General features: G+C 37.9%; 1 protein-coding gene across 1 annotated transcript in view; it reads right to left on the bottom strand.

The window, feature by feature from the left end:
- Positions 1-13,467, bottom strand: part of pdia5 (protein disulfide isomerase family A, member 5) — a 65,106-nt gene extending 51,639 nt beyond the window's left edge. Inside the window, exons 1-2 of the mRNA XM_008435393.2 lie at positions 13,126-13,467; positions 201-330 (exon numbers count right to left, since the gene is read on the bottom strand). Of these exons, the coding sequence (XP_008433615.1) occupies positions 201-330; positions 13,126-13,191 (196 nt within the window). The 5' untranslated portion in view covers positions 13,192-13,467. The remainder of the gene's footprint in view (positions 1-200; positions 331-13,125) is intronic.
- Between the last annotated feature and the right edge of the window lie 2,242 nt (positions 13,468-15,709).

Genomic DNA, 15,709 nt, shown 5'->3' on the forward strand with positions numbered 1-15,709 from the left:
AACATTTTCAAAGTTTGAAACTTTCTAAAAGGCAAAAAAAAAAAATCTGGCAAATCCTCGACTTTTGAAACTCAAAGGGTTGTAAACATGCATTGAACAAAARCCAATGAAAGATGTCARACTGCAGCTAGCAGCTACACTGGAAAACCTGTCGGCTGAACAAACTTAAGGATTCAGAGTGTGCAGCTGCCGTTTCCAACCTGTCTTAGTGTAGAGCACCAGGACATTGGTTCTCGTCCTGAGCAGCTTCTTGAAGTCTTTGTGGTCGCTGACTTTGTCTATGAGAGGAGACACCTTCACGGCTGCCAGCGACGACGACAGCATCAGCATCTGGGGAAGCACACACAAAACACACACACACACACACACACAACTGGTGATTAAATGTTACACTCGCTGAAAGAAAAACGTCCTGAACCCGAAAGCCAAAATCCTAATTTATCCCATTTCCTCCTACGCCTGAACACAACTTCAACATTTTGAGCATTGCATCAGAAGGAAATCAATGCCTGAATTTAYTATTTCTTAGGGAGGAGGAAGGTTTCTTGCCCCGTAAAAAAGAAGCTTCCGGACACACCTAGGGATTTTTCATTAGATGCTAGAAAGTATTTGAAAAGAGAAATGTATTTTCTACAAGAGGAACAATGTCTGTGTTTGATCGAGCTACGAGAGGAAGTTTAAACATATCACAGTAAAGAAGATGTGAATTTGTCTGCCTCTTTTTGGAAATATCAGATTTAAGGCAAGGATCTACTTTCACTAAGAAAAGCACAAAGAAACCGCTCATTTATGAAACTTGTACATAAAAACACTTRWTACTGCTGTACAAGTAACAAGTGTTTTCTCATGGTCACCGTGGCTTCAAACACTCCCTTTCTTTGTGTGTTTAATACTTACGGAATATTAGGACCATTGCAAAGAAACATAAATAAGTAATGTGCATGGATTTCTGCCATAAAASTTTATTCTCTGATGTCGAAAAGCCATAAAAGTGAGGGGGGAAAAAAAAGTTCCCAGGATTAAAGGCAGATATTATAAAACGAGGACGTTCCCCGACATCGTCARTTCAGAAATTTGTAAGACAGAGTATCATCAGAGAAAAAAAAAAAAAAACTTTAATAAGTTCTCTGACACTATAAAAGTCAGAGACCAAAAGTTCCGACCAAAAAATGGACGTCCTTAAGGTATAAGTAGTAAATTTAGAAGATTGGTAACAGGACATTTTCAAAAGTGTAAGTAATAGATTCTGACTCCTTTCCAGAATCAAAACGACATCTCAGGAGGTCAGATCGCCATGAGATCCGCCTGAGACGGCGAGGAAGWAGCTGCAACTCGTCTGAATCGCGTCCGCACCTGGGAGACGCCGTTCTATCCAATTATTCATAAGAACTGAGACGACATTTGGCGTTTCATCTCTGAATCCACAATCTCAGAAAATGCCAGTTTTTTCATGCAAACTTTACAATGTAAGAGAATGTCCTATTAATATTGTAAATACATGCGTTTACTCAGAGAATATCAAATTTTTTGCAAACATGGTTTTTGGTAGAAATGTACTCCTTTATGATCACTKAAGTTTGTTTTTTAATCAATAACAGCCCCAATACAGAAATGTAAATACTTTTCTTTGGCATCTGCTGTCSGTTTGTTATTGACATTTGCTGAGAATATCGTATCAACTGCCTCTTTAATTACATATAGATAAAATACGTTTTTTTTAATCCTTTTTCTTTTAATATATATGTGTATAAAAATGATGTATGTATATGCTGAAATAAAAAAAATTAAAAACTTCCAAACGCAAAGTACGTTAAAGTAATTTGTTTTGATGAGGGAACAAAAATACTTTTAATTCACATTTTACACAACATTAATAACAGAAGAACACAAGCGACTTCTTAAGGCGACAGTACTGAAAAAAAATAAGTGACTTCAAAACCTGCAACAGGCAGGTCCTGCGCCTTCACAATTACCAGTAACTGAGCAAATAGTGTGAAACCGTGTGGATTGGACTTTAATCAAAGATGACTAAAGAAAAAGAAGACTGATTACACTCCAGCCACATGAAGCCATTTCTTTGCATTCTAATCCTCTGCGCGCCATCACCATTCATTAAAAAGCGCTCCGTTTCTGCCTACGGAGAACTAAATTGGACACCGAACATTGTCTGCGCGCTTAGCGGATCCAGCGGCCTGATGAGTGATATCACCCGGAATGAAAACAAGCACCTGTCAGCCTCATTTTCTACTTTAATTTCTAACGAGATTTCCCCCTCTTAGGTGCGAGTGCTGTGAATCTTAAATGAGTGGCGGAAACTTACATCAAAGTACAATTTAAAGATTAGCACAAATCTATGGCCCTCAAAAAAAAAAAAAATGCAGAAAACAAAAGCGAATCTGTGGGTTTGTTTAAAAAAAAAAAATAGAGTAATGGAAGGCTTTCCGCACTTATTAAAAATTAGCATTTCTTCACAGGCTTACAACCAATATACATTAGCACTTGTAGGAAACTCACACACAAGTCATGTTTATTAAATAAAAAAAAAATAAAAAAAACAACCTTTGTGACTACAGCTCGGTTGAGAATCGCTTTCAGCTCGTAGAAAGTGCCAACCGCTGCATCCGGCCACATGGCAACACGAAAGGTACGCCATTAGTCTTACCAAGTATAATTTGTGCTCAGGTGTGGTGTTTTTGTCACCTGTGTGCAAGTGATTAAGTAGCCGTGCCAACAAGGTAAACATAAGATGTTTCTGTGTCTGTATGGGAGCCAAGAGGGGAACACTTGGCAAAGAGTAGTCTCATTAGTGGCTGGCTAGGGGACATGTTCCAGAGGAGAGCAGTCTGYGGTTATCAGTCAGTGGCAACAGGAGCTAGATTAGAATGAGATGAGGAGAGAAGAGGAACATCCAAGTCCCACAGGAAATAAGCTTCCTTCATTTTGACTYGATTCCCAGTCAGGAGTACAATTGTTCCTTAACTCTTGAAGATGCAATGTTGTGCTTTTGCACGTTCTTGTACTTCCATTTGGGTCTTTGCTGCTTCTAGAAAGAGTCCAAGTGCTAATAATCAAATGTTCAGTAGATGTCTGGAAAACGAGCCATTGCAAAAACCTCCAGATTATCAAGTCACAATTAAGTCACCCCAGCTGAGCGCGGACCCTCACCAACCCAAGCAGAGCTTTGCTCACTTCAGCMTTAGCTAACAAGTGTGTTTGGTCATYGTACAGCTAAAACCACTGCACAATGGCTGCTAGAAAAGACGAGTGTTATATTGTCAGCTCCAATGAATATGTGTGCATAAGTGATAAGGGTGGCTATCTAACATATCATTTATTATGATAGAAATTTTGACTTGGTTGTCATTCTTAATTTCAGTTATTCATGGTAAATAAAAAAAAACTGAAGGTATGATCAGAAATTTTTTTTTTTTTGCCATTTTCTCCTACATTCACTTTATGAGAACATCRGTAAATATTGTTAATTTAGAAAATATAATTAAATGCACTTCAGGTGTGCAGCTCAGTGGTACAAATCACAGTATTTTAAGAAAGTGGCGTCCTGAAGTAGTCCATTTCAAACAGGAACAATTTTGAAGAACATTTGTGTTTGTGGTGCTATGAATGCTGCACCATGCTGTCACAGCCACACAGATTTTAAAAGAGCAGAAGAAATCTTATGTTTTTGAACAATAACAATATTTKTTGACTATCTGTTGCTAAGAGATGAATGAGCACATCAGTAACCAAGGGCCATGAAGCAAACATCCRATTTCTACTTTTGCAAAACTTACCAAACTGTAAATTTCTTGTGTCAAAGGAGATAAGCAGTATTTCAAAACAACTTATATTTTATAAACAATGATTAATTTGGTGTTAAGAAATTAGCGTTTTTTCTGGTAACGAACTGCCACAAAGTATAAATCAGATTTTTACTATAGTGTTGAATTCCGTCTTATACCACCAATCACAAAAACACATTTTCACTTTTCTGAAAAATTCACCAACTGCACAATTCTTGTTAAGTAGTAAGTAGTGCAAGTTAAGTAGCATTTCAAAAGAGCAGAAGAAATCTTATGTTTTTTTTAACAATAATATTTGTTGGTAATCTGTTGCTAAGAGATGAGCACGTTTCTGGTAACGAGGAGCCACGAAGCAAACATCYGATTTCTACTTTTGCMAAATTTACCAAATGTAAATTTTTTGTGTCTAAGYAGATRAGCAGTATTTTAGAAGAGCTTAKGTTTTATATACAATATTACTTATTATTAATTTGGTATTAAGAGATGAACATTTTTTTGTAACGAACTGCCACGAAGCATGAATCAGATTTAAACTTTTGTGTTGAATGTCTGTTCTATAATATAATTTACCAATGACAACAAAAAAAAAAAAAACATTTTCACTTTTCTGCAAAATTCGCTAAATGCACACTTCTTGTTAAGAAGTATAAGATAAAGTATTTCAAAGGAGCAGAAAAAAAAATTGTTTTCTTTTTAAACAAAAACAGTATTTGTTGTTAATCTGTTGCTAAGAAATGAGTGCATTTTCTGGAAACAAAGTTCCACGAAGTTTTAATCAGATTTTTACTTTTGTGTTGAATGTCTGTTTCATAATATATTCACCACCATTGACAAAAAAAAACATTCACCTTTCTGAAAAATTCAGTAACTGCACAATTCATTTTTAAGTAGCATGAGTAGTATTTCAAAAGAGAAGAAATCTTATGTTTTTTGAACAATAACATTTGTTATTAATCTGTTGCCAAGAGATGAGCGCGTTTTCTGGTGCCACGTAGAAAACATCTGATTTTTACTTTTGCAAACATTAGCACAGTGCATTAACATTAGCAGTAGCTACACTTGGAGAAAATATTGGCGATCCACTTGTAATTTTGCGTGTCATGTAGTTAAATGTAAGAGTGAAAATAAAGCCAGTCATGCAGCAAAACATTTTATTCAATATTTTGCACCTTTTACATTACTGCAATCAGTTGGTCTTGTAAAGTTTTAGCAACCACRAGTCAACTCYGATTGGGCACACTTTGGCWGGCCCTGTTCAAATTTCTTCAAAAATCTTCTACAATTCATTCTTGGGGTCTACGTTTACGTTGCAGAGAATCTAATCCCAGTATGTGAAAGAAATATGCTGTCTTCCTCCCACACTCACCACAGCCTCTACCAGACTTAATAAGGAGTTATACTTGAATTTGACAAGAACCAGAGAAGACGCACTTCAAATATCTATAATCAGAGGAATACAGTGTGTTTCTTTCAAAAGAGCCTAATTGCTATGAAGGTAGTTATCAGAATTCATTATAAATTACTAAAACCCCTCCATGCATAAACCTGCCTCTTTCATCCATTAGGGCGCAAATTCAACAGAGAAAGCATTTTTTAAACCTTTTAACCACAGGTGTGGGCGTTTTATTCTTAGGAAACCACATTTTAATGAACCCACTAGAACAGAAATTTAACAATCGACACTAATTAGAATTATGCTAGCCCAAGTAGCCTTTTTTTTGTTGTTGTTGCTCACATATTCATTATGAATTACTTAGTCTGACATGTTCAAATGCTCTTTCAACACATCAAGGTTGTGGAGAGATAAACAGCCTGCTGCTGAAGTGTCTTGTTCCATTAATGTGGAACAGCTCTAAAACACTGTAACATGAAATATTCAGAGCKCCKGCGCCTCCTCCTAAAACTGAGGCACCGAAGAACGACACCGTAGTCATCGTCAAGGCAGCGGTTGCAGATGGCTGTGATAAAATGTCTTCCATCGGCTGAATGGTGTGTGTCATCCTTCAGTGACAGATGTACAATGATTAAAAATAAAAATAAAAAAACAGGGGGCTGACAGTTTCTCCATTATACATGGTAAGTGACAGGCCAATTCAGAAGCAGAATTGCTGCAATGCTCATGATTTCATCTAAGGCTTTATCTCCAAGCAGTTCATGCATACGGAGGCAGAAACGGATTCATTCATAGCTGAAATGAATGCATCCGGGAGCGCACTGGCCATAACGACATGCGGATTGATTTATACAAGCCGAGCACGGCCCCGCCGGACATTTTTTTTTTTTACCAATGACAACGTAATCGATAACTTTGAGCCCGGTAAGCCTTTTATTACATTATTTTTACAAGGTGGATTAGTGGATGATTTTCAAAGCTTCTACGTTAAAATCATCCAGTCAGTCAAATATCTCTGATGGATCTTTGTTCACCATCTCACATCTAATACTGTAAGRGCTGCAGCTCTGAGGCGTTCCATGGAGAACTCCTGAGTGGCTCTGAACGATGTGGTAATGGTTCAAAAGAATATTGAGCGTTTCACTGTTTAACTGGGGAAAAACAAGTCAAGAAAAGATAGTGAAATGGTTTTCTAATGATGAACTTTACTGGTAATTGTAATACACATTATRAAAATAGTAAAGATGTTATGAAATTAAGTACGGTGGCTGTAATACAATGGACACCCAGTATTTGTGGGGGTTACCACAATTGAAATCAAYGAATACTTCAGATCCCCTCTAAAAACACTAATAACTGCCTATTTTAATAGTTCAAACATCAAATATATCTTCATACACAGGGTTTTACCCAGTGTATTATAAGCCTGGCGGGCCATCAGGCTTTACTTSCAGTTTATTACCTGATCAATAAGGTAACTGAAGRTATATTTGGTTTCTGAAGAGTGAATTTAGTCGACTTTTGGATGTACTTTGGCTATACAAGAGAAGCATTTAAGAGAAAAAAAAATCCTACTATAACATCTGTTAAATATGCACGCCACAAATCTGGCTTTAATTTATGAAAAGAAAACAAGCTATAAACACTTGTGTTTTAGTTTCCAATAAGCCATCTAGGAGCACATCAAACATGAGAAACGGGTGCTCTGGTAAGACCCAAACTGAACGTTCTGCTCTGCAAACAAGATGGCAGGAATGACGGAAATCAAACACTCCTTGACCACACCATCACCACTGTCTAGCAATGTTTGTGGTAGCAGCTTGATGTGGGGAAGCTTTTCTTTAGCAAGTCAGAGTTAATGGGAAGATTAACTGGAAATGGATTCTACGAGCCACATAAGACTTAAGACTTGTGCAAATGTTCGTCTCTCAGCAAAACAACCACCATGAGCACACAGCTTGAACTAAAATGGAGTAATTGATGTCAAAATATACAGTCAGCATCTTGACTGATTCAATTGGGAAGAAGTAGCCAGACTTGAAATTTTACGTTTAAATATGTTATCTATGCAATCTTGACTCCATTTGAGCCATTAGGCAAAAAAAGAATAAAGGTTTTAGTAAATCTGGTAGACCTGCAGCCTCAACTAGAAGACAGTTCTGCAAAGTATTTATCCAAGGGGTGAAAAGACTTTTTTTTAAGAGACTATAAGTACAATTTGGTTTTCCAAATCAAAACTTGCTATCTCTCAAAGAACTCAGGGATGCCCCACCCTTTTGGGGTCGGAGAGGAAGTTACACCATCTGGCCGTTTAAACATCTCAAAAGAAACATTTGTCATGACGTAAGAGACAATTTTCCAGGAACATGTCAAATCCTTAATCCACACAGAGAAACATCAGCGTGACGTTTTGGAGCAGGAAAAGGCTGACTCATCATTTCATTTATCATAACCATAAATTACGATCTATTTCACATGATATGACACAAAAGGTCACCATCTTCCAATCAATCCTGTTCAGATAAAAAAATAAAATAAAAATACCTCATCATGGATATGTTCTATATCTGTGCCACATTTTCAGTTAAAGAGAAGTAAAGCCGTAAGATGAATTACTAAAGTGTCTATTAACACCATGTGACACTGTTCTGGTTTTATGCATTTCACATTGGGTTCACACCTCGGACCGTGAACTGAACGCTTTGCTTTGCAGTCTCACCAGGCGAGGATATCTAACGCAACACTTGGCCGTGAGAGCCGCTACAATGGTGGTGCCTTTGTCCTTACTATCGCCACACGGCCTAGCACGAGACGCAGGTCGGAGTGACTGACTGCCGCGAAGCAGATCAATGCTGGAAAAGATAAGGAGGGCGCCACAATTTAGCATAGCCGTTAAAGTAATTTTTCACGTTGTTACCCACGATAGGACATGCGGGAATACTTAAACACAAGAGAAACGCTGCAAATTTAAGTTCCAAATTACATTTTGTTTTTTCCCCGTCGATGGATTATATCGAGCTGTTACGCTGCTCTCCAAACATTTTGACTTGTTCTTTTCTTTTTTTTTCACAACGTTACATGATATAAAAGAAAAAACAAAGTGAATGAATCTCTGCCATCTGGTTATTAAGCAGATTACAGTGCAGTGGAGCAACCAGACCCAGTGAGACAACGCTAAATGTCATCGAAAAACTGATGCTTTTATCTCAAGCCCATTGTTTGTTTAAATGTCCTTTTAAAACTGAGTGAAGCGTTCCTTTCCTAGTCTTATCTGCTATATAAGGTGTGCTGCGTGCTCTGCAATAAAAAGCAAAACGGGATGCCATGAGAACAGAAGATAACCATTCTCCGTCTGTAGCTTCAACACAAATCACCTTAATGTTTCTCAAGTATCTTCCTCGACTTTCAGCAGGAAGTGAATTTTGAATGCTCCAACAGCTGTTGATCTGTATGCCTTCAAACTATCTCAGCCACTTGTTTTGCCGAGCCGTTTCTTTCCTAATCACATTCTTAACAGCAGAGATCCTTTGTTTAAAACCACGCCTGCATCTGTTTCTGCAATCGCACATTTATTGGGATATTTAAAAAGCGAAAAACTACGGCAACAGGTGAATTAAACATTCACTGTTTGCCCACTACAATGAAATGTACATCCTATGCCCTACAGTTATATAGAATGGTTAGTGGACATTTTTGACTTACCTTTTCTCTTGAGATATCCGTCTATAGTTGAATGCTTTGCAGTTGTTTTAGCTTTTCTGTCAATATGGTTAATACCCATACCTTATCAGTTACACAAATGCAGCATTAGACACGAACAATTTAATTATCGGCTGTAACCTGTTTGATGTATTGGATTACTATATATATATATTTTTAAATTACTTTAATCTGGTTTCTGTATCGAGTTTTATTTCTATTACCTTGCATACATTTTATTTTTGGATTTTATGTATAATTGGATTTAGGTGCCTCTAAATGTTCTGCAATTTTTTTTTCTCCAAGTTTACATTTTAGATTTTTGTGAATGTCTGTGGAAAGCAGCATAAAAAAGCATTAATCCAACCATCTCTGGTGGTTTATAATTAAACATGAGTTTTTCTTTGAACAACAATGTTTTATTATTGATTGCATTGACGAATAATCCTTGACCTTATCCGATTGGTAAAACTCCTGAACTCTCCATACAAACCTTGTCCCACTACACTTCGTAGTCACTCGAATAATCTGCTTTTTTTTATACACAATATGTGGAAGTGTTATGACCACTTATGTCAGTCCAGAGTAATCTTAGGTTGCATTTCTAGTGTTTGGTTGTGCTTAAACAAATAAATAATACTTGCAAAAAGGGATGCACTGATGGAAATATGTTGGCCAATGTCAACAGCCGATGTTTATATTGCTTTTATGGCCAACATTAGCCAATATTACATATTTTTCTCTACTCTTTCAACACCATGAAAAAGAAACGATTGTTGACATCACGGCCAATGACCAAACAGATACCACACGACCACAGCTTCCCTTAATCCTACAGAAACAAACGGAAACAAAAGTCGTTTATTAATTTTGATTCAGTTGACTTACCAAACCAATACAGATATGTATTGTAGTCACTTCATCCCTTTCTGCGACTTTACTGGCTTTTCAAGATGTCATAAATGAAAAGCCACAGTCCAAAAACATGGTTAGATCTAATATTATTACGTTTATTTGATAGGGACAGACACACATCGACAGACAAACTGAACAAAACAGCAGTCCCATGTTTGCATCGTAGTGCTTTTAGCAACAGCTAATTCGCAGCACTTGTCCCTTGATTCGCTTTTAAACAGTACCTTTAAAAAAATGTAAGTGATAATTATTTAAAATAGCACAACATAATATTGACAGCATTTACAAACAAAACATCAAAAATGGATACAGTTCCATTTTTGACATAACCAGAGTTTTGTTTGTTTTATGAACGTACTAAAACCGGTTACAGACTTTAAATCAACAGGAAGTGAGTACCAAACTGCAAGTCCTCTCACAGACAGAGAGCACAAGTGGTTCTTCGAAAGGGGACCTTACAATTTCCATCTAAAGTCGCTCTGGTAGATCTGCTATTGCCCTGCAGTCTCTATGCAATCGCTTAATGGTGTAGGTGCATATCCGTCTAAACACTTAAAAGTCAATTTTAAAAGATCATTTATAAAACTGTCAAAATCCAAAATGGCAAATTTAGCCAAAATGCGACAATGAAGGAATCTGATTGGCTTTTGATATAAAACCTTTAAAGCCCGATTATAGAGACTTGCTAATGGTTTGAGTATAGTTTGACTAGTCTGAGACCAGACTGTAGCTCCATAGGAAAGATGTGAGGATCATTGAATTCAAAAACATCTCTGCAGAGTGAAGTGTTAATTTCTAATAATTTTATAACGGTTTATATTTGATCTAGCAGTTTTGCTTAATTTATCAACATGGCTCCTAAAATTTAACTGAGCATCCAAAATTATTCCTAAATATTTTTCATGTGATGCTTGTTCAATAGGGTCCCCATTGATCTGGATATTCAAGGACTGTAATGACGATGATGTCTTTACTGAAAAGCAAACGCACCCTGTTCTCTTTGTATTGCGAGTTAAACAATAATCCTTTCACCATGATGATTAATCTCCATGGACCGATATTGATGTAGTCACAACATGTAAACGGGAGAAATCTCAAAACTCCGGAAACAAGAAAATTGTCCTTATTCCATATACATTCCTGCATAAAAATGAACCTTCATTTTCTTCGCCTTAAGGGTCAACATTACCATTCAAAACCAGGATTGGGACAAGAGATGATCAATAAAAGTATTAAAAACCCAATATTTCCTACTTACCAAGTTGATTTTACGTCCCCTAACCATCTTTCCTGCATCATCTACTGCTGATATTCACTCTGTCAACTATAGCTGAGAGTGAGCACTCCAACTTTATACAAATGGACGTCTTTCAGCTCCAAAGAGCAGTGGCCCGTCGCCAAGACAACAAACACTGCCACTGCCCAAAAGCATACAGAGATGAGTTTACAGAAACACCCATGCATCAACAGTCTGTCAAAGCTGCAGCATACAGGAAGCATACCCGGAAAGCATGTTTGTTTTAAAGATTGGTTTACAGCTGCATGAATACCAGCCTGTATAACCAAACCGAATCCATCACATTTCATGCATTTTCAATGGCCGTGTTAACAGATGTCTTTAAGAAATTCTGTTTTGGGATTAGTTTTTTTTTTTATTATTGTTTTTTATATTGTTATTTTAGCCTCTATGTTTCATTCATTTTAGAAAAACAAAATTCAATTGAAATCAACTTTCTCATTCTAATTTACACCCAAATCCTTACATTAGCGAGCAACTTCCCTTTTTGACTCGATTCACAAGTTTTGGAGGAATTTCATAACTAAAAACAACATATTTGTGAACTAAAAGTAATTTTTTTTTACATTGAAGTAACAATGTGTCTTGATAACGCATTTTTTTAAGAGTTCAAAAGTTTATTTATCCTTACATTGTGCTACACTGATAAGGAAATGCTTTTGTGGGTTGAGCAGTACTGATATTGAAACCACAAAACACTTTTTTGTTTAAAAATAGCAAAATCCTGTTTTACTACAACTTGCTCGCTCAACCACGGAGGTGACACCAGCTTTGCTCCAAATGCAAGTCATGAAGGAGGAATGAGGAACAAGAAAAAAAAACAACATTTTCCACAACGTTTGTTCATCTTTTTATTATATAGTAAAAATAAAAATAAAAAGTCAGCCACATTCACGAATGCATCTCTACTCTTCGAACCGCTATCTGTTGTTTTCTGTCACAGGAACTACGTGTGACATATCCTTTGAAGAAGGCTGTTAAGATACAGTCACAGATAAAACAGTAAGCGTTTTTATCAGTTCCAGATTACAGGCCACAGATTGAATCAGTATACTGAACAAAACAGGGCGGAAAAATACATTTCGAAAATGGAAAATATCAATCATTTTCTGTCATTTTAGGAAACAAAAACGTAAGATTCTTCAGAGGCGGGTAGAGCTGCCAAAACTTGTACTCAGTACTACTCAAGTAAAATGTATGATACAGTAAAACTACTTTTAAAGTTTTAGCTTCTTAAAGCCAAAACTTTAAAATAAGCTACTTGAGCAACTTTTATTTCAAAGTTGCTCGAGCAAATGTAACTCAGTAAATGTAGCTCATTAGTAGCACCCGCTGAGATTCTTATATCCCAGGCTTTTTCTCCTCAGGTCTTACAATATGAGATAACACATATTTTCTTGCCAGTTATTCCATAAACCAAGCAAGGCCCACAGGACTGCTGCCAAAAGCCACTTCTGTTAAACACTGATATAATGCGGAATGCTAATGTGAAAGTTACATACTTTCACTTCCCCGCCTGACAAGCTGGCTGGACTGAACAGAACAGAACAGAGCAGCTCCTGAAACGCTGAATACTGCTTCTGTAACTCGACGTAGAAAATATGTATGGACAACTAAAAGTTACAGGTTAACTATCCCAGTGGTTCAGCTGGCTGTGACTTTACTGTTTTCAATGAACGTCAGCCGGTTCGGACACCGCAGAGGAGCACTGGAGACCAGGAACCCGCCTTCTGTCTGCAGGTAAACACACAAGCCTAGCGGCAATGCCCGCCGTTACTGTACGGTAATAGTAGCGGGGGTCTGCGTGGGCACCAACTTCACCAACCGGCTGTCAACTTCACCTCCCGCAGCCCCTGCGCGGAGAGAGGCTAGGAGACATGCTGGAGAGACCGATTCAGATTCCTTCCTCTCCTCCTCCACCAAAGGCAACACCGCGCGCTATCTCACCCCCACGCGTGCCGGAGCGACACGCAGAGCTCGTGCAGCTCCCGCGACACAAAACAGACGGCCAGCACACTCACCAGCAGCACCAGCGCGAACATTGTCGCCTCTCTCATCTTTCTCCTGTAGCGGATCCAGGAGGCCATGATGCCGTTGCCACGTCTGGATACGCAGGCGCATTCGGATTTTCACAGATTTGTCGGGCGAGGCGCAGAGCACCCTGGGAAATGAAGTTCTTGTTCAAATTGGAATGGGAAGGAGATAATATGCACCTGCAACCTTCCATCCTGAGCTGGCCCAAGTATCCCGCCGTTCTCCACCGATAGATAGATGATAAAGGCTTTTTAGCAAAGTATGGCAAGACGTACTGCCATATAGTTACACTACACTAATTAATAAACAGCTTTTTATCTGTTTGGACCGTTTCTTTCAGCTTGATGAGCTTCTCTCGGTGGACTCATATTTTGCAGTCCGTGATCTATATGAATAAAGTATATGTAAAGATATGTMAGATATGTAAATCAGAGCTGGACCACCAGACATATTTTGTCTGTTGCTGTTGACACTGGTAAGGTGGCATATGTTTTCAACAGTCCAGTCATGTTGGGAAAAACCAGATCAGCATTGTTTTCTTTGATGACAGACAGCATGGATGACGCACTGAAAGATGAAAACTCCAAATATGATCTGTGAAAAACCTTCAGCTCTGTATGCAATTTTTCTTGGTCATCAATTTCATAAAACTGGCAGAGCATCTTTAGAGCTCRAAATGCTTTTGGAGGAACTGTTGCTTTGGTCCACTTTTCTCAGACAATAAGGGTAGTGGAGGGCATTTAATATTTCCCAGGTAGCATTATCTCCTCCCTTAAACCGTTTYTGAAGCTCTTGTGTAATGGAGTCTACAGAAACATAGTATACCTGTGCACGGTAGGACTCCTTCAAGGTACTGAAAACATGGTCATCAGAAGCGGCTGTGCCAACCGCAGAAAGCTTTGCTGGCACTTTCCTCTGTGTCCACTGACTTCTTCAGGGGGGGGTCGAATCTTTTTCTGTGGCTTTCCTATACAATTCCTCAAATTCTTCTTCTGATCTGCAACGCTCCAGTGTCTGTAGAACCCCTTCAACAGTTGTGCAGGCTGTGGCCAGGTCCATATGTTTCTGCTGTAACGCATCTGATGCAACTGCAGTTACTTGGAAGATGTAATTGCAGTTACATCTTCCAAGTAATTTCCAGACGTAAGAAGAATTCAAAATTGATGTTCTTCAAAAGGATTGCTGCGTCACCTGCTGATGGATCAAGGGGCCTTTGCTGAGTCATATTCTCTAAGAATTTCATAACGGTTGGAAGAACTGTCCTGGGAAGCTTTAGGACACTTTTTCTGCAGGCCCGTCGAGTGTCAGACAACTTTTGCAGTTCTACTGGACGCTGATGTGGTTGCATTCCTTTTTTTTTTTTATATACTTTATTTTTGATGAGATTTGTATACAGTGCAAATCTATCTATCTAGCTAGCCAGCTAGATAGCTATCTAGAAATTTACTTGTCATAAAAAAATAGAATATTAAAATTACAATAGATGTAAATGACATAATTTATATAATGAATATCTATATCTGTGTACCCTTCCACTCGTCCAGTGACCACTGCTGATAGGCACCTACCACACACCGTAATTTGATGGATGTATGGATGTTTATTTTTCTACCTGTCTATGTGTCAATGGCTATATTTCCCAACATAATTTGACTGAATATTGTAKAMAAGATTGTAGTCTGTCTGTCTGTTTGGTAACTTTTCTTTAATACYAGTCYGCATAATCTGCTTTCAGACCTATAAGAACAGAGCATAATGATTAGTAGCGTCAACGTACCAGCAGGACAATGATACCGAACAGCCATCATTAAGCAGCTAAACTTAAGAGTCAGTGCTCTGGCGTCTGCATGGTTGGAAATGTACGGCCTAGTCTCAGAAGCTTGGTTTTTTAAAGGAATCCAGCAAATTTAAGTAAAAACGGTGCAACAATGTCAAGCAATAAATAATAAATCATTTAAATAAATAAAYGAAAACAAGGTCAATAATTTCCGTTTGCATGATTTATCGTTTTGCTCTTTTCTCYCTCTCTTAAAGCTGTACAACAGTCTTCCGTCTTCTTACTAGCGCTGTTTTTTGAAGGATGGCTTTGTTTACAGAGACTTAATCATTCATTTTATTTGTCGTTTCTGTTGTTTTGCTTATTTATTTTGCATATTTAAGATGTCTTCCAATTTCATTGTTCAATCTTCATTGGGAATTAAAGTTTATTATTGATGTTTGAGAATGTGTTTTTCTATTGTTATGACATATCATTACTTGAAAATGGTATCAAAATCACAATATTATTGGGGGKTTTTTATCGCTATAACTTCTGGGACAAATTCAAAATTTGTCATCTTTTTTTTTTTTWAATGTCCAGATTAGAATAGAACAGAACTGACTAAAACAGATCCACTTTCTAGTTGGCATCTGCGCAGATGAGACCAAACTTGTGTTTGTTGTTAAAGGTTCCCTGATACCCAGGGAGTTCAACTGGTTACCACCACCACTCAGCACAGACACCGCAGGTACCGCAGGTACGGCAGGTACAGGCTCCAGCGGACCCCCCACCACCACCACACCCCCAGCGAC

The sequence above is a fragment of the Poecilia reticulata genome, linkage group LG2 (genome assembly GCF_000633615.1).
Source record: "Poecilia reticulata strain Guanapo linkage group LG2, Guppy_female_1.0+MT, whole genome shotgun sequence".
Taxonomy (NCBI): domain Eukaryota; kingdom Metazoa; phylum Chordata; class Actinopteri; order Cyprinodontiformes; family Poeciliidae; genus Poecilia; species Poecilia reticulata.